Source organism: Acomys minous (assembly GCF_964271855.1).
Source record: "Acomys minous genome assembly, chromosome: 3".
In the NCBI taxonomy this organism is placed as follows: Eukaryota; Metazoa; Chordata; class Mammalia; order Rodentia; family Muridae; genus Acomys; species Acomys minous.
The window spans coordinates 4,415,452-4,442,144 of record NC_140485.1 but is presented as its reverse complement, the minus strand read 5'-3'; the positions used below and the strand labels follow the sequence as shown (position 1 = coordinate 4,442,144).

At 45.7% G+C, this 26,693-nt stretch overlaps 1 protein-coding gene across 1 annotated transcript in view; it reads left to right on the top strand.

Annotated features, from left to right (window-relative positions):
* The window catches only part of SLC24A3 (solute carrier family 24 member 3), a 496,071-nt gene that overhangs the window by 278,724 nt on the left and 190,654 nt on the right, over positions 1 to 26,693 (top strand). Inside the window, exon 3 of the mRNA XM_084777255.1 lies at positions 12,748 to 12,824. Within this exon, the coding sequence (XP_084633381.1) occupies positions 12,748 to 12,824 (77 nt within the window). The remainder of the gene's footprint in view (positions 1 to 12,747; positions 12,825 to 26,693) is intronic.

Genomic DNA, 26,693 nt, shown 5'->3' with positions numbered 1-26,693 from the left:
GCCTCTTTTTTTTTCCAGCGGGGCTAAGGGTCTGGGCAAGCTTTCTAACCGTGGTAGACCTTTTTAAAGAACCATTAAGCAGGTTTATGGGTACATCAACTTCTTGGTCTGAGTATCTCTAGATCACCAAGCAAATGTAAGATCAGCAAGGACACAGAACTTGGACTGGACCTGGGATCATCCATTTAAACATTGTCTTTGACATTGGCACCAAGGGATGTTTTGAGGAACAAAGAAGTCCAAGAAAGACACACAGTTCTGAATTCTATGGGCACATTTTATCCCTTTAATATTTTATTTCCTTAATGAGAATTTTTTTACTGACACAGAATTGGTTGTCCCCCATGATCAATGAAATACAAGCTGTCACCTGCATACAGGTCCCCTTTCTGCTACCCGGCTTGTGGCCTTCAATTGGTGCATTAGTCATGAGATCACTGTATTTTCTGCAGTAGCCATGTTTTATATATATATATATATAATTTATAAAATATGTGTTTCTTGTTCATCAAATTATATTTCATTGCTCTGCCAGGCCAAACATCTACGTAATGTATGATCAGGGTTCTTTGGTTCCAAAGAATGTCTGTTCCCTTCCAGGAGAAAAGCATGTGGGCTCACTATTTAAAGTCTCCTGCCAATGCGGACTTGAAAAGAACTCTGAAGTGGAAACCAAGCTTGTCATGAGTGCTAATTCAACTTCAGATCCATGACAAAAAAAAAAAAAAAAAAAAAAAAAGACCAACAAAGATGGTTTTCCAGCCTATATTTAGTGACACAATTCTAGGATGAGGACTAGATTGTATACATCCATGAACACATAGAAATTGCCCAGAGAAAATTGCTCATGAGATTAGTCACTTGAATGCAAGTGAATCCTTTGATGGAAAAATGAATCTGTGGAATTGTAAAGGTGCAAATCTCCTGGCTCTCCTTATTTAATCTGGCCTTGCCTGAGGCATTGTTACATGCATTGTTAAGCAGGTGAACCTAGGTAGTAGGTGAATCTGCAGAGTGATGTGATGAGACAGAGAAAGGGAGACAGCCAATCAGCTCAAGCAAGTGAGTCAAGCCAGGGACTTTTTGTTGCAAACTCTGACCATGTAATTCACACCTGAGTTAAGTCATAAAATGTGGAGGGTGGTGGGATATTTGTGCACCATGCCTTCATCAGGCTTTGATTGAAGACTTGTTCTAGAAGAAAGAGAATCCTTACTGCTTGGCACAGCATCTAGCTCAGATATGGAAAAGCTGTCGGGCAAAAAGATATGGGTACTGGTGACTCGTGTGAAAATAGAAGGGTGCCAGGCTGTGTACACTAATGTCTTAGGAAATTCCCCTTTGTTCATATCTCCTACTTAATACTATTCAACTAAAAGGGATCTATCACTTGATAAGTACTCACCCAATTCTATGTGTTGAGTATTTCATAAGCATCTTTACAATTAATGAGTATTGCTTTTATTATCCTATTTTGCATATTAAGAAACTAAAACTCAAAGAGATTGAGGCATTTTTCCAAGGCTACACTGTAGAGGAATTTTAATTCAGAACATGGCTGCTCTGGCAAGAGATCAAGTCCAGAGACCTTCTAGGTCTATGTGATCAGACCGGAATGCAGACCCACCTTTAATCCCAGGAGACAGAAGGAAGCAGATCTCTAAGTTCAAGACCATGCCAGTATAGAGAAAGTTTCAGGTAAAGAAAAGCTTAGGCCCAGGCATGGTGGTACGTGCCTTTAATCCCAGCACTAAAGAGACAGACGCATGTGGGTCTCTGAGTTCTAGTCAGTGCTGTTCAGGCAGTTTGGTTGAGAATGAGTTGAGAGACAGTGCAGTGGAGTTGAATTTGTGGCAGTTCAGTTCGTGGAATTCAGAGGCAGTTTTTAGCAGAAGAGTTTAACAGAGAGAGGTTAAAGGGAGAACAAGCTAGACACGGATAAAGACAGAGCTAGCCAGAGAAGGAGCCAGAAGATTAGAACAGATTGTTAGTGTGAGGCCAAGCAGAGCAATTCAGTGAGAATCTGAGAGAAGTCAGATTGAATCAGTCAGTTTGGAGAGGAGTCTGAGCCAGAACAGCTGAGTTGAACCAGCCAGGCAGAGTTCAGAAAGAACTAGAAAGGACGAACTTATTCAGCACTAAGTCTTGGAGGCTGAAAGCATTCTAGGCCTAGCTTACATTGCACGGAGACTAAAAGCTGCTGGGACTAGGCCTAGATTAGCAGATGGAAGCCGCAAGCCTCCAAGAAGACAATTACATCAGGCAAATAAAAGATACGTTTACATTACACACCTCCGAGTTGGTAAGGAAGGAATTCTAAGGCAGGCATTTCTATAACCCTTGCTGTCTGTGGTCAGAAAATGCCATAGTCATAATATAGATAGATAGGTCATAGACAGACAGACAGACAGACAGACAGACAGACAGGATATTCCCATATAGTCTAGGCTAGACTGAAACTTGTGATCCCTCTAGTACCTGTATCCTGAGGTCTAAGACCTCTCAAGCATTTAGCAGCCTAATCTTTAGTCAACCAGTTTGATTGGCAATGGCGTTTTTGAGCTATATGAGTTCTCTAATGTAGCTCTTCTATTACCGGGCGGTAATTCTTCTTCACAGAGATGCTTTTTTTTTTTAATTCAACTGATCTGTTTCATTTTTTAAAATAAACTTTTTTATTTAAGAAACTTGGAAAATAAACAACACACACACGCACACACATACGCAAAATGAAGTTAACCGGACCCAAGGTGTACAAATCTCAATGAACATCTTGTACGGTTACAACAGCCATTCGGAGCTGAAACTACGGAGCTTTACATTAGTTTTTACGCTTTAGCTATCAAAGATTTTTTTTTTATGTACCACTTAGCTATCACCAAAAGCAAAAATAAATAACCATCCAGGACAGAATTATAAAACAGGTAGCATTGTATCCTCCTTAATAGCTCATGTCTATCACTGGCGTCCCCTCTTCCTTCATCCCCCTTTAAGGATCTATTCTTGCTTTCCTGTCTACATGTTGTCTGTTCCAACATGTGTATGTGGTTACATATATTACTGACTAGATTCCTTGTATGAGGGAGATGTATCACTTTCATTAATATGATACATTTGAAGTGCACCTATTTTGGTTTTTTAAAGGAAGGACTTAGGTCCTTAAAAGTCAGGAGAAGCCAGACGTGATGGCGGTGCCAGCTGTAATCCCAGAATTTAAGCAGTTTGTACAGAATAATAAAGGCTAGCCTAGGCTACATAGTGAGGTCTTTTATCAGAAACAAAATAATATCATAACAATAAAAATAATAAAATAAGGTTAAGAAAAATATGGAAGTTTAATCCCAGTACTTGGGGAAGCAGAAGCAGGCAGGCCAACCTCTGTGAGTTCGAGGCCCACCTGGTCTATGAAGTGAGTCCAAGATAGCCCAGGCTACACACAGAAACCCTGTCTCTAAAAACAATAAAAACAAAATAACAAAAAAGGAAGCAGTTTTCCCTTAGCAGTTCTGTGAAAGGGGTGTGCTAGAGAGTCACGCTGTTTGACCTTCCTTCTCTCTGACATCTGATTGAATACAGGCTGATTGCTTTTCCTTCGGGGCCTTAGACAACTTGTCTGATATTGAGGATGGTACTTCTTACCATGAAGAAGCAATGAAAACATGTTTGAAAAGTTTAGTTTGGTCCTCACACTCATGACGCTGAAATTACCGGGATGAGTTCATAGCCTTGAATACATCCTTTCTCTCAGCTTGATCTTGTCTCCACCCAACCTCAGTGATGGGGACCCAGAGTCCTTTGCTTTTTCAGGATGATAACTTAAAACACATTTGCGCCGTGACAATTTCTTAATAAACTAGTCAAAGCAATTAAGGCGTAGTTCTTAGAACCAAACACAAATTCCAAAGATCTCAGGATCAGCTGTAGCCACTAGACAGCCAACATCACCCTTCACCTGAATCTTTCCCTCTCGTGCTCATTCCTGGGGTTGGCTTAACCCGAGAATAAGAAAATAGGTTCAGTCCATGAAGTATGTGCCCTGTAAGCACAAGGACCTGAGCTAGATCCCCCAAAATCCACACAAAAAATCTGGGTATAGTAGTGCACACTTGAAACCCCAATTCTGAAGAGACAGAGACAGGCAAGTGATCCCTAGGGCTCACCATGCGGCCAGCCTAGCTTAATTGGAGAGTTTCAGGTTTGCAAGAGACTTGGTCTCAATACAAACCAACTAACCAGCAAACAAAGAAAAATTAAAGTAGCTGGTCTCTAAGAAATAACACCCAAAGTTATTGTCAGGGCTCTGCATGTGTCCAAGTGCACTTGCACCCATCTCTCACCTATAAATGCAAAACAAACAAACAAAAAATCAAAATGTCTCTATTACACACACAGATGACTCAACATTCAGAAAATTGATTTGTGCATATACAGGTTGAACATATCAAATCCAAACACCAAATCTGAAAGCTTTTAAGCAATAACACGACATGGAAAATTTCCCATCACAAAACTTTGTCTTGAACAGCATTTTAAAATACTTGCTCCATGACTCCTTAACGACATTCTTAGCAAGCAAGTTGTGCTGTTGAAATCTGCATACAGCTCTTATAAAATTACACAAAATTCACTGCAAATAAATAAGCCAAGTGAACTCCCTCAGAAACCTGTTTTGTTCTGTGGTGCATGCCTAAGGTGCTTATGAAGCATAAATGAATTTTGTGTTCTGATCTGGGCCCTAACACCAAGTTGTCTCATTATACATAGATGAGTATTGGAATGTCCAAAACAATGCAAACCCTTCATGGGCCTCTCACATCTTTTAGATAAAAGATATTTATCCTGCATGTCCTATCACACAAGTTCTCTTATAAATTTTTTGTTCAGGCATGCTTGGCTATGAATACTGAATTAGTTTCTAATGTAAATGTTTGCTGGGCATTAAGGAGACTGAGAAGAATGAATGTTCTATAACCTTCCCCAGTCGAGTAAAGAAGATAAGAAAACAGTCACAATTTTCTCCCGGCCAAGATCTTACCTAGGAAAGTTACAGGATGCTGAGAGCCTTATTGACTTCATGTTGCTCACAACAGGTTAGGATATTCTGGCTAAAGAGGACCTCCAAAAAAAAAAATCTCAGGACAAAAAAACAAGTTGTTACTTTTATGCATGCTGCTTAGACAAAGTATGTGCATGAGGGGACTGGGGACTTGAGATGGCACAAGAGGATTCAGCTGAATAGAAGATTCACCCTGCTGAGCTTTCAGGATCACCAAGGCAAGACAATGATGCAGGCTGGTGAGATGAGCACTGACTTTCAAAGCCACATGCAACTGGTATTGTGGTCCTATTTCACTAGCCAACCTAGTTTCCTGGTGCCACCCACCCTTGAAGGGACTGTAGACAGGCCCCCTTCCAAGTTTCTGGGAGAGAAAGAAAAGGGATATTTATGAAAAGTTCTAATGGGCAATGGCGTTGAGGTGTGGTTGTGGAGAGTTTTACTGAGATGGCGCTTCCAACAAAATTTCCCAGTTGGTAATTCTGTCCTGTGTTTATATAAAAGCCACCTCCTGGGAAAAGGGCCTTTGTGTTTATTCACACTTACATTCACTTGACATTTAGTTCATTTCCATGGATCCTTGCCTGGTGGGGGTTGGCAGCAGAGAAATGGCAGGGTTTCTGTCCTCGGGGAGTTCATTGTCCCTGAAGGGAAGGTATACATTCATAAAGCAAGAAACACAATGTGGTGGGGAAATCATTTCATCGATGCTGCCATGGTACAATGGGGCTACAGAAAGAGCCAGAGAAGGCTTTGTGGGGAGCCAAGTAAATGTCACACCTGGCGGGGTTCAGAATGTTCCAGCCAGTGAAAGTGGGAGATGAAGGTTTTACTGGGTTAAGGAAGGAGAATCATTAATTAAGACAAACAAAAGCATCTGAAACAGTAGTATAACTTCACCCATCACTGCACAGAGAGATAGACAGTGTGTGGACCCCCACTTTGCTGAGTAGTCAATGGACTTGCTCTAGGTGTTTTGTCATGAGAAGACTGTACATGAGAGACTGGTGTTCTGGTGAGTGAAGAAGCCAAGATTCCACTTGCCCAGACATGATGAAGAATCTGGCCTTTTGTGTGACTTTGCCTGGAAAGTCTGTTTCTATTCACTACCACCATCACCACCCCCCACCAGAAACAGAAGACAATGACAAACCAAATAAACAACTGTGTGTAAAACCATCTTGGTGAGCCAAAGCATTTCTTGGAGTTACTACAGGAGCATGAATGCCACCTGGGCAGCTGCATCACCAAAAAGCCCATCTGAGCATGCATAACAAGTCACCGAAGTTGCATCACTAGGAAATACCGAGTAGCTTGCAGACATGTGTATATTTGAAGGTGTCTCTTCTCTACCCGCTAGAGTGCAATGCACTTTTATACTAAACATTTGATTCAAATGTAAGCTCTGGGAGGTTCGTGTCCAGCCTAGTCTGTTTCTTGATCAAAATATGACAAGGCTGTCTAATATGACATGGTGTTCATGTCCAAACTAAATTTTTTTTCTTTCAAACAGAACAAAACACATTATACCTCTTTGCAATCCTCCACTTAGATTTATCACTCTTGGGCCTCGTGAATTCAGCCAGGAGACAGACATAAGGACGCTGATTACTGTTGCCTTGGATAGAGGGATCCACTCTGCTCAGGGCTCTGTGGTTTCCATGGGAACAGCACTGATGCTGTTGCTGGTCACCAGACGGGCAGGATATACTGGAAAGAAAATTGCATGGAAGAAAGAAGGGAGCTGAGATAGACAGAAGCTGTGTTCGGGGGACTGAACTCTAGTCTCAGTTCCAGACTGTGAGTGCTCATGAAAACTACAGCCATCTTGCTGTCGTGTCCTGACAAGCAGTGAGCAGCACCCTGCCTCTATTCGTAAGAAACATTCTCCATTCTTTTGGATTTGACACAATAAATATACACTTACAGGATGGCTAACACCAGACATCTGAGTGTTGGGGGGTGGGGGATGGGGGTCCTAGAGGCCCTGAACTGTCTGATCTTCTATTTACACATGCATGAGGGAATTGAGGCTAGGGACCAGTGGCAGAGCCTTCTATATGAGTGTGCCCCTCTGCCTCCATGTGCTCCTCATGGAAAACTGCAGGTGTTCTGTAAACACTCACATATGCAAAACACCAGCATGTTTTCCACATGCAGAGTTTGCCTGTTCTCTGTGGGAGGAGCTTAGCTGCCATTGGCCATTCTTCCCTGAACTGTTTGGCCAGCGGGACAAACCTGGCCTACTCTCTCCCTACACCGTGACCAGCACAGGGTATGACCAGTATGGGGTTGGTCAAGAGTGTTGAGTGATCAGTGCCTTGGGATCATGCGAAGCAGTGAACAACCTCTCAGCTTCTGGCTTCACAGGCCCCACAGTTGGCAACTCAAGCTTGAGCTAGTTGGTAACGGAAACTGTAGCAAACAAGCTTTCATTCTTTGTAAGAGGTGCAAGAGTAATCATGAGACCATCATCGTACGGTCATCATCTGCCCAATGTGTGTTTGCAGAGAAATGCTGTGTCTTGGTTAGGATTTCCATTGCTGTGAAGAGACACCATGACCACAGCAACTCTTATAAAGGAAAACGTTTAATTGGGGCTGGCTTAAAATTCAGACATTTAGTCCATTATCATCATGGTCGGAAGCATGGCAGTGTGCAGGCAGACATGGTGCTGGAGAAGGAGCTAAGAGTTCTGCGTCTGGGTCCACGGGGAGCAGGAAGTGACAGTAAGCCACACTGGGCATAGCTTACATATGTGAGACCTCAAAGCCCTCCCCCTAGTGATGCACTTCCTCCAACAAAGCCACACCTATTCCAACAAGTCCAACACCTCATCACTCCCTGTGTGTCAGACATTCATCACATGAGTCTGTAGAGGCCTTTTCTTTTTGAAACCAACACAGGCTACATTAAAGCTTGATCAGCTTGTGTGTGATTGATGTCACAGGTGAAGAATCCATCCTAGGAGACTCTCTAGCCTGGTTGTTCTTTTTGCATGACTACTAACTATCAAAAAATTTTTTCCTTATGGTTCATCATGAAGCAATTTATTTGAAAGCATTTTACTGACTCACTTCTATATTCCTCACTCTTCTCAACCTCAACCCCCTACTTCATCTGATCATGGGCAAACCACATCATTTTATCAAGGGAGCTCCATGACCGCCAGTTGCTCTGTCCCCAGACTCTGGTGTGTGTTGTGATGGAATTATACCAACCATCACTCCACAGGGACTTCCCACGCATTTTCCCATGACCAATCAGGTGGGAGCTCACAGCTGGTGATAGATCAGAGATCAGGCTCTGGATGCTACCATGATACCAACTCCTAGGAGAGGAAGTGGGGGACCTGTGCATAGCGAGGGAAGGAAGACCTTGAACTCATTTCTGCGATTGCATCACTGTTACTCATGCTTGTCCAGGACCTGTGTTTCTTTTCAGGACTTTGCTGATGCATAATTCTGTCTTTTGGGCTCTACTCCACTCAGGATATGGTCTCCAGCCTAGTGTTCCCCAGGATTTTCAGTCCGGTCCACATGTTAACGATGCATGGAGACTCTTACAGTGTCCAAAGCAAAGATCAGTGGGATACTTATCTTCACTGGACTTTTACTCACCCAGTAGCTGTCTGCTGACTTTCAAGGAGATTTAAAATCAAGATGTTAAGTATTCAAAACCAAAGTTCTCTCTTGATTACACAGAGCCCTTGATGAAACTGTTCCACTCTGCTTACCAACCATTTCCACATGGTAGTGAGATTACAGGGACAAACTGGTCCTGGTGTGGACACATGGCAGAGGCAAACTCACAGCTACTTCTTCCTTTCTCATGGTGTCTCCTCTGTGGCCTTAACTCCCTTCATATGCTGCCCTAAGCCTATTCTTGATTAAAGCCACATTACTTCTGCTGGTCATGGAGGTAAAGAAATAGATGGCTAACACACATTTATGACAAAAATGGCACACATATGACAAATGACCCTTACCAACTCTGCTCATCTCTACCCTCCACTGAGTTGGGAATCTCACTCAGCAGCTCCCACGTGTGATTCTTTTGGTTGTTTCTCAGAGTAGTATACTGGTCTTTTATTCTCCTGTGAGAACTGTTGTGATCAGTAAGTTAACTTGGCATTCTATCAGTCTGAGGGTTGGAAGGTTGTAGTAAGTTGTGGCCCTTAAATCCTATAACTGGCTGGTGTTGAAACATCTTGTGTCAGTGACATTGAGGATAGATAATTCAATGGAGAATTATCCCATCTCTTGTTCTCTGCTGAAGTAGGAAGTTGTGAGAAGGAAGAGATCACAGAGTAACACCACAAATAATGTCAGAAGTGGAAAAGACAGCCCAATGAGATATATTGGCTCTAACTTAACTCAAGTATGGCCCTGCTCTGTAGACTTATAGCTGTAAGTCTTCACATATGCAACCTGATGTCTTTGTCCCTTAGCTTTCTCATTTACAAAATGCAAATAATGGCTTTTATGGGTATAAAAAGGGTTGGCGGAGGTTCAGTGAGATGTGTTGAGCCTGCCTGAGGCAGGTGATTAATAAATGTGCACCATCATCTTTGCCCAGTCATCCTTCCTGCCCCCAGAGCCATGGTCTTGACTCATGTGTGTTCATCACTATCCAACCTAACACAAACTCCAGCCACCAAGGACTTTATATGAAGCAAAATTAGCCTACAGAAGGCAACAGGAACCTCGGGGACAAGGAGGCTGCAATGGCATAGACAGTGGTTGTCGTCTCTTTGGAGCCAAAAATTGGAGCCCAAGGTCTGGGCAAACAGGAAACATGAAATCTGGTCACTATGCAGAAAGAGTCTGGACTCTCTGGGAGAGGACAGGGCAAATGTTTATAGAGGGATTTCCCTTTCCTTTCTCTCTTCCCAATCTCCTGAGTTTGGGTAGTGGCCTTGAAGGAACTTCTCTCATAGTTTATGACTCATGTTTATTATAATTTTAGGAGAAGTCAGGGAAATGTGGAAGCTACCAGGTAGTTATGGCTCAATTCCCTACTCCTTGGGAAAGCTAAAAAAAAAGGCCAGAGATTAGAATTGAGGATAACATCAGAAAACCTGCATACAGACACTGTCATCAGCAGAGAGGTTTCAAAGCTAATGATTTCCTCCTAGGATCCCTGGAGAGCTCCTTGCATTGTACCGAAGGGACTGCAAACCAGAGGCATTAGCATGTGGAGGGAAGGTGCTGGAATTGAGACAGTTCAATAAAATAGTGGGCAACATCTCGGGGCCCAAGGCTTGATCTCAACTCATAGCTTATTTTGTGGACTTTTGTCCTCCTATTGTCATTTCGACATGGTAACTTAATTGTGACCCACAAGGTAAAATCTTCCAAGGTTTTTCATTAATCAGGAGAACTCAGTGTGATATATTCAAAGCATATTGTCCTTAGAGAAGCATATTTGGGACATCTAGGGAATTCTTGTCATTCCTCACCTCCCCATTTCATCATCCTAAGGAGAGGCTATAAGTAGCAAGTGTGGTTAACTAGCACCATACAGGCAAACCTAGCAAAAAAAACAAAACAAAAGTAAAAAACACACAAAACAAACCCAACTCCATTAAGATATCATTGATATATGCAATCATAAAAGTTATATGTTTATTATGTGTGTTAAGTTGTTAATTGTATATGTTTGTGATAAAAAATACCTTGATCTTTTTCACACACACACACACACACACACACACACACACACACACACACACACATGCTCTGTGACATACAATGAGGTTATAATCCAATAACCCATCTTCAGTTGTATATTTAGTACACTTAGTTTGCCACAGTCCTAGTTTGACCCAACCCACTTCAAATATGCTCAGGACACTCACATTCCCCTGTGGTTAGGCCTCATGGAGCACCCTGTACCACATATTGACAGCCCAGGACCTGACCAACATTCAGAATTATAAGGATAGTTTCTATTAAATGTATGAAACTTTGGCACCATTGACAGTCGGAGCCTAACTATACATCATGAAATGAATAATAATCCAAGGTAATTAATAGCTCTTGTCTATATAGTTACTATAAGGAAGATAATGAGAGAATGAACAGATTTCAAAGAAGTAATCAATACTTTTAACTCTTCTTGATGCACTTTAGGAGACGAGGTTTACTTTATATACAGATGTGTACAGATATACTCTGTGGCACAAATACCTTATACCTCTGACCCAAAGCCACAGGAAACAGAAAACTGAGTATTTGCAAGAAGTAGCCAGTGGCTTGTGTCTGGGACAAATCCCCTAGCTAGCGAGCCATGATCATGAGGTATTTGCTATGAGAGCTTCAGCGTTGCCCAACAGGACTGGACCCTGGCATCCTCCATGGTCAACTTTTTTTATCCTACCTTCTTGGTCTTGTTACTGTCTTCACTCACAACAGCACTGCAGCCACTTCCCAGATAAACTGTACATCCCTAAATCCTCATCTCTAACTCTGCTTAGGGGAGAGCTTACAAAAGAATGAGTGGCAAACCTATGTTCCTGATAGCTGGTGTACAATTCCTGCCCTCTGGTGATGATTCCATCGACTGCTCACTAGAGAAACAGTAGGAGACATCCTCAAGCTCCAGGGGAGAATGTCATTATCTGGTGATGTCTGCCAAAGGTTAGATGAGAGCAGGCAGGGTGTCTACTGCTTCCTGAATGACACACCTAATGGCAAATGGAGGTCAGGTCAGAAAGAAGAGCAGCGTTCCAGAGCAGGATGGGGGTGCTGGAGTCCCCAAGCTGGTGGGAGTGTGATGGGGAAGGAGTGAAGGGCAGCCTGCATGCTCTGCTCAGAAAAACCCTTTCCACTGCATGCAGCCAAGTTTATAAGATGACAAATAAAAGCTGGTCATATTCAATGAAAATGTTTTAGAATACTAGAGAACACGTTTGTAATGCTAGTTCCACGCCTCCTCGTGTAAGTTTTATTTTTTATTTTTTTGCGACAAGGTCCCCCTATGTAACCCCCAGCTGGCCTAGAACTCACTGTGTAGACCAGGCTAGCCTCAAACTCACAGAGATCTCCCACACTCTCTGAGATGATTAAAGATGTGTGCCACACTCAGCTTCCCTATTTAAACCTGATGTCACAGGTGATGTTCTACAAACTGCCATAGCACCAAAGTGACAAAGCAGAGCTGCACAAATATAGTGGCATGGAGTGGAATGCACCCTCCATACTCGTGCGTTCTGTACCACAGATCAGCTAACTACCGTTGAAAATATTTTTAATTATTCCTGTATGCGGACTTATCGTTCCCTAAATCATACAGCGTGTTGACTATTTACATGCCATTTACATTGTAGGAAAATTATGCATCATCTAGGGATGATATGCAAATACCATGCCATTTTCCAGAAGGGACCTAGGAATCCCAGATTCAATCTCTCATGGGCACCAAAGGACAACTCTAGATGAAACTCTGCATTGTCAGCTAGGGCCGAGGTCATGCTAACACTTGCATAGTTTGTCACTTCTTGCTCGAAGGAAATACTAAATTCTAGTTAGATGTTCATGAACTTGAGGCCTTTTGTTTTGTTTTGTTCTTATGCAAGTTCATAAACCAAGGACCAATAGGAGTCTAAAGCCAGGGCTGGTGGCGTTGTCCTAGATCAGCTGCACTGCAAAGGTCATCTGTACTGAGCTGGTTCTCTCTCTGTTCTCCAGCTCTGCATGAATTCCCCAGGGACATCTTCTCCAACGAAGACCGGCGGCAAGGGGCGGTGGTCCTCCACGTGCTCTGTGTAAGTAGCCCCTCTTGTGCCTTTGCCTGGTGTGCTTGAACTACCGAAGGTAGGTTGACAGCAGAAATGCCCACAGCGGCTCCACTCCTGCTTGCCCACCTGCCTGGGGGCAGACCATCTCCAAATGTACCATCTCTTAAAGACCGGCTGGCAGACATCTGTCTGTAGTCTTCTTTCGTTCTCATACCCAAGAGTGAACTCTCGTCATATTTGTTTCCCAACTAGCCTGATCCTGCCAATGCTCACACGGCGCCATTTTGCGACCAGCCGGTCTATGTGTCACAGTGTTTCTTTCCCCTTACCATGCTTTATTTTACTCTATGTGATCTGTCGTTATACAGTGTTTTTTTTTTTTCATCGCCTGTCAGCTTCCCACATAAGCCCTTTGAGAATAGAGTTTGTTCTGTCCCTGGCTTCATTCTCACTCATTCTTGGCACATAGTAGGGACTGGATTTTCTCACTCAGCAGACTAAATGTGATAATGCTCAGTGCTTGTCCCTTTTCTTAATTTTTTTTTTTTTGCTTGTCCCTTAACAGGTGCTCAACTATAGCTTATGACTTCCTCTGGTTTTGTAGTTTACACCAGCGTCCCATATCATCATCCAAACACAGTGGATCTAAGGTCTTTGCTTGACCTTGATCCTGTTTGGAGAGTTTTCTGGATTATTTGTTTGTCTGCTTTTGAGGTGTATGTGTGTGTGTGTGTGTGTGTGTGTGTGTGTGTGTGTGTGTGTGTGTGTGTGTGTGTGACATATCTAAGAAAATGGCTGCAGAACAAGAACACTCCATCCAAAGTCTAGACTAGGCATGTTACAGCCTCAAAACATTCTTAGCGCCATCTTCTTTAACTATTGCTATAAGATAAACTCCCTAAACTCAGTGGATCCTGTTCACATCCGTGGTTGTTGCGCTCTCTCTGTCAATCATTCAGACATAACATGAAGGAAATGCCTCTCCATGTGGGTGGGACAACTTGACTTTGGTGACTTGGGCTGCACGGTACACTTCCAGAGGCCTTCTTCAGCCTCAGATCTGGGGCCTGAGCTTTGCTGGACTCCCCTGGAGCCATCAATCAAAGCTCCTCCATGTGTCCTCTGCAGTGGAGTAGCCTCCAGGAGTCAGATTTCCACATGGAAGCCATGGACTGTAGCTGTTATGGTCTTTAGCACTTGACCTCGGAAGCCACATTTCTGCTCTATCAGTTGTATTCACAAGACCACAGAGGTCGAAGAAAGAAGAGTTAGCAACCAATCTTCAGTCCACACCTGAAAGTGATCTATAGGCATATTCTGGGTTCTGGAGTTACATCAGGCACGGGTTTAAGTCTCTGAAGTCTTTGCTTGCACATGGTTTCCGACAAGATGGTCCCTTTCTCTAGAGCTGTGTGTCACTTGAACCAACCTCCTTCTTGGAAAAAGCAATCAGCCCTTCAACTCTTTTTCAACTGCGTTCCTACCTGGGGACAAGACACATGACATGTTTCTTTTTAGCAAAGACTGTCTCTAAAAACACCAAACAAATAATACTTCTGGAAAGCTGCCAGTCCTCCCTGCTCTTCCAGAGAGCTGTGTGCACTAATTAATGTGGATGCCGTCTTTGGCACCACAGAGGCTCCACTGTCACACGGCTGAGGCGTCCCAGGCACTGGGTGGGATCCAGACTTCCCCAGCAGCTAAGAGCACCCTGCTGCTTTGACATCTGAGATATGAGATTCCTGATCTTGGCCCAAACACTCAGGGCTTTCATCCTCCCACAGAAGTGCTGTTAGCTGCACATGGCAGGGCCCTCCCATTTAACTCGGTCTTCCCACCCAAAGGCCAAGGGTCCTGAATTTCCACTGCCCTTCACATGGCCAGGTTACTCAGAAAGGCTCCTGTTACCTGTAGCAATAGGTCCAGGCTGGCATGAAAACAAAGTGGGCAGCATGTGCTATTACAGTAGGCAGCTCCCTATGAGAGTGGGCATGAGTCTACAAGTTAACACTTTGAGGTTTCTGGTATATATACTGGTATATATAACACTTTGACGCTCCTTTTTGCTCCTGTCCCAGGCCCTGTGCTTTAGAATCTAGGCAAGAAACCCAGAGATGGAGGTGAGGGCCCATCCCTTTAAGGCCTTGCTCTACAATGCAGAGTCTAAGAGCTACCTACCCACATGGCTCCTGGTGGTTTGAATGAGAATGTGCACCCTTTGGCTCACACAGATCAACACTTGGTCCCTGTAGTTAGTGGCACTGTTTGGAAGTAGAGCCTTGTGGGAGGGAGTGCATCACTGGAGGTAGGCGTCAAGGGTTCATATTCTCTCTCTCTCTCTCTCTCTCTCTCTCTCTCTCTCTCTCTCTCTCTCTCTCTTTCTCTCTCTCTTTCTTCTTCTTCTTCTTCTTCTCTCTCTCTTTCTTCTTCTTTTTCTTCTTCTTTTTCTTTTTCTTCTCTCTCTTTCTTCTTTTTCTTCTTCTTTTTTATTCTTCTTTCTCTCTTCTTCTTTTCTCTCTCTCTTTCTTCTTCCTTCTTCTTCCTCCCTCCCCCCTCTCTTTCCCTCCCTCCCTTCCTCCCTCCGTCCCTCCATCCCTCCGTCCCTCTGTCTCCTTCCTGTATGTGGGTGAAGATGCAATCTCTCAGTTTCCTGCTCTGGCCACCTGCTGCCAGGCCTCCCCTGCCATTATGGATTCTCCTTCTAAAACCATAAGCCCAAATAAACTCCTTCCTCCTTTGGTCATGGTATTCTATCACAACAAAGAAGTAACTAACACACAGCCTCAAGCTGGCTGCCAAGATCTGCACAGGCTCCTTTCCAGGACTCCAATCTCGGAAGGAAGGGACCCAGGTGGATTAACCTTGAACTTGCCACCTGTGCTCCACATGCATGTGTGTAGCCCAGGGCAGACTCAGGTGGGTAGGGTGAGGGGAACATCTCTCAACATAGCTGGGAGAGTTGACCTGCGGGTGCAGCTGCAATGTCAAGGGCCACCTTTGACCCACCAGACACTCTACAAAGGAAACACTGTCTCGTGAGGGGAGCCCTTTCCGTCATATTTGGTTCACTAAACATGACTCGTATAGTTATAGTTATCGCTTGCTCAATGCAGGGCAGAATCTTTTATCCCCAGGGACCTAACATATTACCCAGCAAATTTAGCTTGCTCAGGAAGTTTTCCGTGAACACACCAGGATGTAAGAATAATTGCTTTAAGGACAAAGAGTGTTTTAGGGTCCAGCATTCACAGATGAATATGTAAGTCAAAACTGCAAGAAGTTAAATGACCCACACATCTAGACACACTTCCTTGAGCTAGTACAGTTTGTCAGTGCTTGGCTTGGCCCTTCTGGGTAGATGAAAGACAGCTTTACCGTGTAGGAAGTCAGTATGGTGTGAGGAGAACAGCCATGGATGGAAGATGTGCAAAGTGCTAACCATGCCCTGTTCTGTTTACTGGGGGAGCTCAGCAGAGGCACACTTGGGAGCCCAGGTGCTGCTGGCCTTGAGGAGATCTGGGAAGAGAAATAGGCGTAATTCCAGACAAGAGAAGAAAACCATATGGTTGGGTGTATGGGCGATATTTGCCCACTTGCAGAGGAGGCATGCGCCTGGGAGAATTCAGAGCACCTGGAGAAAAGAGAACTGAGGCATGTGGGTAGCGAGTGCACGGGCATGAGGGCAGAGAGGTCATGGAACTCATATGGAGGTCACTATGAGGTGACTTGGAGGTTTGTACTGGGGTGGCTGGGCCACTGTCCCTCCTCTTGGTCTTCATTCAGCTTTACCTCCTTGCTAAGGGTTAGGGCTGGAAAAGATCAGACACAGGATCAGAGCAGACCTTCCTTCTGCACGTTGAGAGTGTCCCAGCAAGATCACAGAGAAAGGCCCAAGAGCCTGTGGGAGACACACCTGGGAGTCCCAGATAGGAGGAGGAATACGCCAGGCCAGGTGAGCATCCACTTGAAAGTACCAGAGCCTGGTGCACTCCCATCCACATCAGCAAAGTACTGTCTTCTGCCAGTGGGTCCCAGTAGGCATGGCCTGTCCCCCTCAACTGTTCTAGGGTTAGAGCTATAGGGCTTTTCTTTTCATGAAGTTAAGTAGCCACAGTCATGGGTCTCAGGCAGAGTGACATGTGCTTTCAGGCCTCTTGGGAAAGCTAATCACATTTAGCACTTGTACCCAAACCCACATTGCCCATTGCCCTGTACCACAGTGTTTACTTTCTATGTTATGTCTCTAGTCTTGGCACAAGTTGGTACAGGTCTGTGGATGCTGGTGGGACCAAAGACCACCCTCCCACACACACCAGCAAACTTTTAAATCTTAGCTGTCTGGGTTTGCTGCTGTTGTTCTGCCCTGGGAATACTTCTCTTTTGTGTGTGATTTGTGGGGCACAGGACAGCCCTTTTTGGCTCAGTTGCTGAACCCCATAACTCTAATTTCCCTCCTTGGATCCTTTTGGTTTAGAATACCTAAGCCCTGAGATTGCACTTCAAAAAGCATTTCTATGTCTTCCAAGTGTGTGTGTGTGTGTGTGTGTGCCTCCCCTGCAAGTGGGCAAATCTGCCATCTTTATAGTTTTAGTCCTCAGGAAAGTGCATGTGTCTTAGAAATCCTTTGTTCTTCCATCTTTCCTAATGCTGGGGTGTTAGATGTAGGATTTCATGTCTCTGAGGAAACCTATGTCCTCCGTAAGCTCACTGAGGTCTGCTCCAAACAGAGAGAGAAGCCTGTGGGTTGTTTTCTGAGGCTCTGACTATGGTTTATAAGTACCTGGCAACTTTTTGGTAATATCCTGTATAACACAGATAGCTGAATCTGTGAGGTGATTAACCAAGTTAGGCATTTTCTCTGCCAGGGGAGGGAGAAAAGATGTAACTAGTCGACCCTCTCAAAACAAATTTGGGGGTCTGTCCCTCTTTGGTGGGTCAAGCCTCCCTGTGTACTTTGCCAGCTTTCAAACGTAACTTCTATAGGCACTGAGGCTTCGTTCACCACTTTCAGGATGTGAAGCTATCCCCCCCCCCGGTGTGTGTGTGTGTGTGTGTGTGTGTGTGTGTGTGTGTGTATGTGTGTGTGTGAAGTATCACACATGGGAGAGTGATTCTCTCCCTTGTTAAGGCAACTTCTGATTAAATGAGACTGAGTAGAGTTGCTTGATCATCCAGCAGCCCACATCTGGCAAATGGATTGCCCAGGACAGAAGCCTCGGTGAGTGGGCTGTGGGAGTTGCTCAGTGGAACAGCAGGATGCTGGGTCTGAGCCCCAGGACTGTAAAGCACAAATAATAAAAAGGATACATCATTGAGAATGCTTCCCCTGAGCTTTCATAGTCTCAACCTAGACATGTTCCAGGAGTTGCACAGGAATCTCAGGGATTTTCCCCAGAAAGGAATTTTCCTCCACTGAGTTGCACGGGTGCACACTAGTCAGTGCTGTCATAGCTGGGACCAAATACCTGAGAGAAGCAACTGGCTCAGTTTCTGGGCCTCAGACCATCATAGCAAGAGGAGGGGGGGAAGATGGAATGATGGGTCAGCTTATATCAAGGTAGGAGAGAAGTGGGGTCAGATATAGACAGATACTGGGGAGCTGGGAACCTTGTACGACTTTGAAAGGCATACCGTCATTGATTAATATTTCCCAGGTAGGCCCCACCTCTCAAAGTTTCCACAACCCTTCAAAGTAGTACCACTAGCTGGGATCCAAGTGTTCAAAGCCACAAACCTGTGGAAGATATCTCTTACACAAATCTTAATTAGGAAGCTGCCGTCTGCAGCTCCCAGCTGGCCTCTCAAGACAGCAAAATGGATACATGGGCCCTACGGGGGATGGATCTCTATCCTTCTCTCTTAGCCTACTCTATCCAGTCAGGGGAACCTCCTTGTCCACATCTGGCTTCCCTGCATGCCAGTGCCCAGGGTCCTTTAGGAGGTTATAGTACAGGGTGCGGGTCCTGTACAGAGCAAGCCATCCTGGAAGTCAGTACAGAATCCTGTGCTGGTCCATCAAGCCAAGACTCCCGCAGATGAAGGCCATCCAGGACTGGCAAGGAAGGCCGCTGATACCACTCCTCTGCCATCCCCATGTGAGGGTTTGGGTCCGTGGGTGGTGGTCGCCACTGCCACATTCACCTGCTCATTTCTTTCTTTCTCCTTTAGCTCGGGGAGGTAATATGGTCTGTGCATCGGAGAACCCCACTGACTATATTGGTCTATCTCCATTCTCCCTTACACCTACATTAGCTTCTAAGGTTCAGAGTGGGCCGGTCCCCACCTCAGGATTCCACTGTGACCTTACGTTGTTCACCAGAGGTGCAGAGAGAATCCCTGTCAGTGGAAGGAGCCTCTGGCATAGATGTGATCCGATGCTATTGGGTACTAGGAGGGAGCACCCAGCTAGCATCCCCCTCAGACTTCACTCTCGTCACTAGTTCAGTGTGGGGTGTTCTCGCTCCAGCTCAGGTGACGTGCTTCCAATCTTCCCGGGACGACCTGTGTTCTTTCTCAAGAGGTGCGACTGCGCTTCCAGTCTCACCTTGGTTCCCTGGCGTGTCCTTCTGACTGCCTGCCCTGCTTGCTCACCACCTACCAGCACCATTCACAACCTCGGTAGGCCTCCATGGGCTCAGCTCAGTTCTCCCTGACTCAGCTGTGGATCGCCATCCCATGTGAGTTTGCCTGTCCTGAATCAGGTCGCCAGCTCTTACTCAAGAAGCTTCTCTCCAGAACCCTGAGGGGGGGGGGGGAAGGGGGAGGACACATCACCAGCAGAGCAAGTCTATGCCCTACCCTACACCCAGCTACCTGCCAAATCAAGTGTGCACATGGGCTGAGCTTTGTTCTTGAGGAAACTGGAAGATGGAGTGCCCCTCAAGGGACTAGGTTTTTGTTTGTCTGTTTTACTTAGTTTTAACTAGCATAAATGTAAAAAAAAATTTATATATATGGCTAAATGTTACCCTGGATGCCCCAGTCATGAATTCAGCATCCAGCCTACCTTCCCATATTTTCTGCTTGATATGATGGAGTTAGATTTTTTTCCCCTGGCAAAGAAGCACTACTTTCTTACTTGGTCCTTTCAAAGGTGGGGTCCTTGGCTTGGTCATCCCAGGAGGAAGGGCTGAAGGGTGGTACTACCCAATGAGGATGTAAGGTACTACAGAGACAGGAATAGGTGAGAGGAAATGTCTGTTTTGGAGCGAGTACTGCATGCCTCCCAGCACACAATAGGTGTTCTGTGAGAGTTAGGCTCTTAGCTCTTAGGTACCACAACAGATTTCTCCATTTGGGTTTTTCCTTCAAGCCAAGGGCTCAGAGGCAAGAAGTATTGCCCATTTTCTGGGAAGGAGGTTAACTTTTTAATTGACAAATAATAATGACTTATGCATATTTATGGGTATAAAGTTTTGACCCATTTTCAAATGACCAAAAGTGGGCTAATTAATATATCTATCACTTTACACACTTAAAATTTCTTTGTGTTAAGAATACCTAAAATGTAATTATTTGGAATTTGTGGGCATACCTCAGAAGGAAAATGTTTGCTTAGTGTACACAAAGCCCTGGGTTCTACCCGTGTACCACCAAAAGCATAAGTAAGTAAGCCCATTCATTTGGCCTTTTAAAACTTGCATCATTATGAAATAAAAGGTAGGGAAGGACAAACTGGAAATCTCTACTGCTCTGCAGAAGATCCTAAAGGCCCCACCAGAAAGCCTTGGATAAATGGATTCTGAAGTTGCAGGTTACAAAAATCAACCTGCAAAAATGAGTAGCATTTCTATACAGTAGCAATAACAAAATCAGAGTACAGTCCTACTTGTAGGTCTAATAATACTTAGGAATAAATTTAGTCAACAAGGTTTTAAAACTGGCAAGAACCTGCACGGTCTGGTCAGAAAGGTTCCAGCCACAACTCACTCTCTGGACGGACTTGTTTAGTTAAGGGATTTTGCCCTGGAAAAGAAAAATGATTAAAGCGGCGTGTGGAATTTGCTGTTTACCCTTGGAAAAGTGTTGAGCATGTCCTTAATTTGTCAGTGTCAACATGGAGCTAAAACTGGTGTCCAGAGAGGATTAGCACACGGAGGGTAAATTATGTTCCAGTGGCTCTTAAGACACCCCCCTCTCGCCCGCCACCCTTGCTCAGGAGGTGTAATTCAGCAGCCCCACATCAAACCCTGGGGACTTATTCTCCCCACAGGCTCACCACGGGGGTTCATGACCCAGGTTCCAGAGCCTATGGCAAAGCATGGTGGTGAGAGTGCGCACTTTCTTTCCTCTTTTTAAACTAAGTTTATTTATTCACTTTACATCCAGACCACAGGAGCACCCCTCCCTCCTCTCCTCCTCACCCCACCCTCTCACCCTCATCACGCTTTCCCATCCCCTCCTCAGAAGAAGTGTCGACCCACCCAGCACTTCAAGTCTCCTCAGGACTGAGCTCATCCTCTTCCACTGAGGCCAGGCCAGGCAACCTTGCTAAGGGGAAGTGATCCAATAGCAGGCAACAGAGGCCATGTCAGAAAGTAACCTCTCCTCCTCTTGCTAGGGAACCCCTGGGAAGATCAAGATGCCCATAAGCTTTACATCTGTGTAGGGGGCCTAGGTCTAGACCGTGCATGCTCTTTGGCTGGTGCTTCAGTCTCTGTGAGACCCCGTGGGCCTAGGTTGGTTGACTCTGACTTCTTATAGAGGTCTTGTCCCATCTGGGTCCTTTTATCCTTCCCCTATACTTCTTGATCTGTGCTCCATGTTTGGCTTCAAGTCTCAGCATCTGTTTCAATCCACTTTTTGGTGGGGCCTCTCAGAGGACAGTTATGTTAGCCTCCTGTCTGCAAGCATAGCAGAGTATCATTTGTGTCAGGGGTTGGCTCTCTACCGTGGGGTGGGTCTCAGGTTGGGTCAGTCATTGGTTGGACATTCCCTCAATCTCTGCTCTATCTTTATGCCTGCACATGTTGTATTTAGGACAAATTTTGGGTCGAAGGTTTTGTGGGTGCGTTGGTGTTCCCCTCCCTCCACTAGGAGTCCTGCCTGGCTAGAAGGCGGCCACTCCAGTCTCCATGTCCCATGCTCTTAGGAGTCTCAGCTAGAGCCACCCCTATTGTAGGTCTCCAGCTTGTCTCAGAGATGGCCCCTCCCTCAGTTTCCCTTCTATTTCTAGCCCTCTCACCTCCCACCTCCGCTCTCCTCACCCCCACTCTCCTCACCCCCGCTCTCCCCACCCCTACTCTCCCTATGCCCACACTCCCCACATCTGATCCCCACCCTCACTTCCCTCCCTACACCATCTCCTGCCCAGTTCTCTCTCTTTACCCCCACTCTCCTCACCCCCGCTCTCCCCACCCCTACTCTCCCTACGCCCGCACTCCCCACCCCTACTCTCCCTACGCCCGCACTCCCCACCCCTACTCTCCCTACGCCCGCACTCCCCACCCCTACTCTCCCTACGCCCGCACTCCCCACCCCTACTCTCCCTATGCCCACACTCCCCACATCTGATCCCCACCCTCACTTCCCTCCCTACACCATCTCCTGCCCAGTTCTCTCTCTTTACCCCCACTCTCCTCACCCCCGCTCTCCCCACCCCTACTCTCCCTACGCCCGCTCTCCCCACCCCTACTCTCCCTATGCCCACACTCCCCACATCTGATCCCCACCCTCACTTCCCTCCCTACACCATCTCCTGCCCAGTTCTCTCTCTTTACCCCCACTCTCCTCACCCCCGCTCTCCCCACCCCTACTCTCCCTATGCCCGCTCTCCCCACCCCTACCCTCCCTACGCCAGCACTCCCCACCCCTATTCTCCCTACACCCGCACTCCCCACCCCTACTCTCCCTACGCCCGCTCTCCCCACCCCTACTCTCCCTATGCCCGCACTCCCCACCCCTACTCTCCCTACGCCAGCACTCCCCACCCCTACTCTCCCTATGCCCGCACTCCCCACCCCTACTCTCCCTACGCCCGCACTCCCCACCCCTACTCTCCCTATGCCCGCACTCCCCACATCTGATCCCCACCCTCACTTCCCTCCCTACACCATCTCCTGCCCAGTTCTCTCTCTTTATCCACCTCTGCTGGCTACTCTAGTTTCCCTTCTGAGTGAGAGAGTCAAGCAACCTCCTCTGGGCCTTCCTTGTTGCTTAACTTCTTTGGGAATTTGGATTGTAGTGTGGTTATCCTATCCTACATGGCTAATATCCTCCTACAAGTAAGTACATACCATGTGTGTCTTTCTGAGTCTGGGATACCTCACTCAGGATGATATTTTTAAAACAAGAAAATCATGCACTTTGCAAGCAAATGGATGGAACAAGATTGCACTTTCACTGAAACCTACCTGAGCCTCAATCCTGGTCTTTCCACTTACCAGCAGGTAAGCATGGGCAAAGTGTTTTTGTCTTTACAGACCCTCAGTTTCCTTGTCTGTCACTGGAGACAAATCTGACACTCACCTCCTTTGGCTGTGTTGGAAGGTACCTGCAAACACAAGCCTGAAGCCCTTGGCAGAGTGACACTGACTAGAGCATGCCCCCTACCCATGTCTTCTAAGTACTGCTAATTGCTTGTGCTCTCATAATCAGGGTTAGGGTTCCTACACACACACACACACACACACACCTCTGAGCTTTTTTCTGGTATCTAAATCCCATCCTTCTAGAATCCAGGACACTCTCTAATAAGCTCTAGAAAACCAACAGCCCCAAAAGTAGCCTTCAAAGCCTGCTCAGACAAGAGATAAATATATCAGTCCCACAGTGCCTTAGTTGGATTAAACAGGTCACATGTTCTATCCGGTCTCCTCCTGTGACCCAGCAGGATAAGCTCGAGTCACCACGCTAGAACCTCAGTGTCAGCGTTTACTATCTGCCTGCTCCCTGACCCTCTTCCTAGCTCTCCCACGTCCATTTCTTGGGAGCCCTCCCACCCCTCCCACCATTCAGTAATGTATACTGGAATGCTAATATCCAGCTCTGCTTCTGAGACTCCAGACCATTAGGTATCACCTGCTATTTTTATGCAAATCACCACCATTTCTAGCCTCCTCAGACTATAACGGAAACTGACTGTCCCACAACCTGCTACTGAGGTCTAAGTGTCATCAACAAAATAATTTAGAATACACTTGAAAGAAAACTTGAGGACAATTGCATTAAAGTTTGAGAGAAAAACAATAATGCAGGCTATATGAAAATCCCATCAGCCACCAGGAGAGAGGGGAAAAAAGCCATGTAAGGTAGACTTAGAATAAAAACAGAGACTGCTTCCTAAGAAAGGAAAAGCACTCCCCCAAAAGAAGGTAGCCAGTGGCTGAAGGAAGTGCCCTGAAGCATCTGGCCTTGCGGGATATGTTTTTCCCTTTGTAATTCCCCCCTCCCCTTGCCTCTTCGCTTTGTAATTCATGGACTGTGTTCTTTTCCTCATGGGATGCTAGGGGAAAGGAAGGCATCCAGTCCCCCTCTGCAGAGGAGCTTCTTTCACACTTTAATCTTGATATGGCTTCTCCCCATCCCTACTCCCTGTCACAAGAAAAAGGGTTTGGTATAAATTGCTCTCTCTCTCTCTCTCTCTCTCTCTCTCTCTCTCTCTCTCTCTCTCTCTCTCCTTCAGTTGAGGTCTTGACCCCCAAACCAACATAGAAAAGCATTTGGAGAAGTGAACTTTGAGGGAGACATAGTTTCACAGTTCATTCCTGAGAGCGCAGGTGGAGGCAGGAGAGAGAAAATGCCCATTTAGCTCTTTTTTTTTTTTTTTTTTTTTTTTTTTTTTTTTGATATTTTCAAGACAGGGTCTCTCTGTTAGCCATGGCTGTCATGGACTCAGTTTGTAGACCAGGCTGGCCTCAAACTCACAGCGATCTGCTACAGTAAGGGGCATGTGCACTGCTGAGACGCCACACATTTATGTACAAAGGCAAATAACTGGAGCATGATGCAACACTCCCCTGCACATCATCTGTCTAGTATGTTGCTGGCTCTACTGCTCCCCACTGAAGTGTTTTAGTTCTTATTTAGCGTTGCTTAGTAAATAAACCTGATCTCTCTGTTCTGCTGAGATGCTAATGCCGATCCTGACAGAGGTCATGTCACAGTTCTCGGTTGACTGCAACGTGTAGAAGCACTTTTTCCCCCTAAAAAATACAAACACAAGGCTATGGCAACAACGGATGCCATACGGGCATCTGGATGTACTGTGTTTCGTCACTTAAAAGAGCTACAGGAGTCCCGCTCAAACTATGGCACCAGCCAAGGACAATACAGGCCGTAAACTTCAAACCCCTACCCAGATCTAGCCCATGGATAGGACATTCTCCACAGTTGAGTGGAGAGTGGGGACTGACTTTCACACGAACTCTGGTGCCTCACCTTTGACCATGTCCCCTGGAAAGGGAGGCCTGGTGGCACTCAGAGGAAGGATAGCAGGCTACCAAGAAGAGACTTGATACCCTATGAGCATATACAAGGGGAGGAGGTCCCCCTCAGTCACAGTCATAGGGGAGAGGAGTAAGGAAAAAATGGGAGGGAGGGAGGAATGGGAGGATACAAGGGAGGGGAAAACAATTGAGATGTAATATGAATAAATTAATAAAAATTTAAAAAATAACTAAAAAGAAAAAAAGAACTAGCCTTTAACGAATCTCCAAAAACCCATTTTGAATAAAATAATCAAATACTGTAGCCTATGAGAAATCAGCCATGTGTTTTAGATACTGTGCTCCATAGATTTGGGTTTTTAAAAATATATTTTATTAATTTATTCATATTACATCTCAATTGTTATCCCATCCCTTCTGTTCTCCCATTCCTCCCTCCCTCCCTCCCATTTTCCCCTTACTCCCCTCCTCTATGACTGTGACTGACAGGGACTTCCTCCCCCTGTATATGCTCATAGGGTATCAAGTCTCTTCTTGGTAGCCTGCTATCCTTCCTCTGAGTGCCACCAGGCCTCCCTTTCCAGGGGACATGGTCAAATATGGGGCACCAAAGTTCGTGTGAAAGTCAGACCCCACTCTCCACTCAACTGTGGAGAATGTCCTGTCCATTGGCTAGATCTGGGTAGGGGTTTGAAGTTTATTGCATGTATTGTCCTTGGCTGTTGCCATAGTTTGAGCAGGACCCTGGGCTCAAATCTGCCCATCATGATGTTCTTCTTGTAGGTTTCTAGGACCCTCTGGATCCTTCTATTTCCCCATTCTCCCATGCTTCTCTCACCTGGAGTACCAATAGGATGTCCTCCCCTCTGTCCTACTTTCCTGTTAAGTGAAGACTTTCATTGTTTTTAGACAGTAGTTTCTGGGCTCTTCTGTTCTCTACAAGCCGCATGTTTATAGGCCTTGAGACATCAGATCACACTATCAAGCGGAGGCTGTGGGTTTCGTTCTCTTTTCTTTACCCACCCCCACTGCCCTGGTATAAAGCATAGTACAAGTCATGGTTTCCAGTATGACTTTAAAAAATCTGACCCTATAGTAAAGAAGTTTCTGTACCCCCCCCCAAAGGAACCCAAAGGAGGGTGTGTGTTTCAAAGTCAGTTTTCCCATGTCTTCCTCCAGGATTTGCAGGCGATGAACTCCTGCAGCCAAGAGCCCCGAGACAAGGAGGAATCCAGGATAGGCATTTCCTTGGCAATGGATGGTTCCAGGGAAGTATTCTGCCAGAAGGCATAGAGTAGTGGCAACCAAGAAAGAGGGCACAGTAAATTCCCAGTGCTCCTGAGTAGAACCACTGGAGGGTCATCCTATTTGAAAGCTGGCACAACCTGGGATGAAGGGCACAGCCTCACTTGTCCCCTACTGGATATGAGGTGACTGGGGACACTAATACTCCCTGCCACACATTAACTGAAGCTGCCTGGCCTCCTTGCATTTCCACCTGGCCACACAG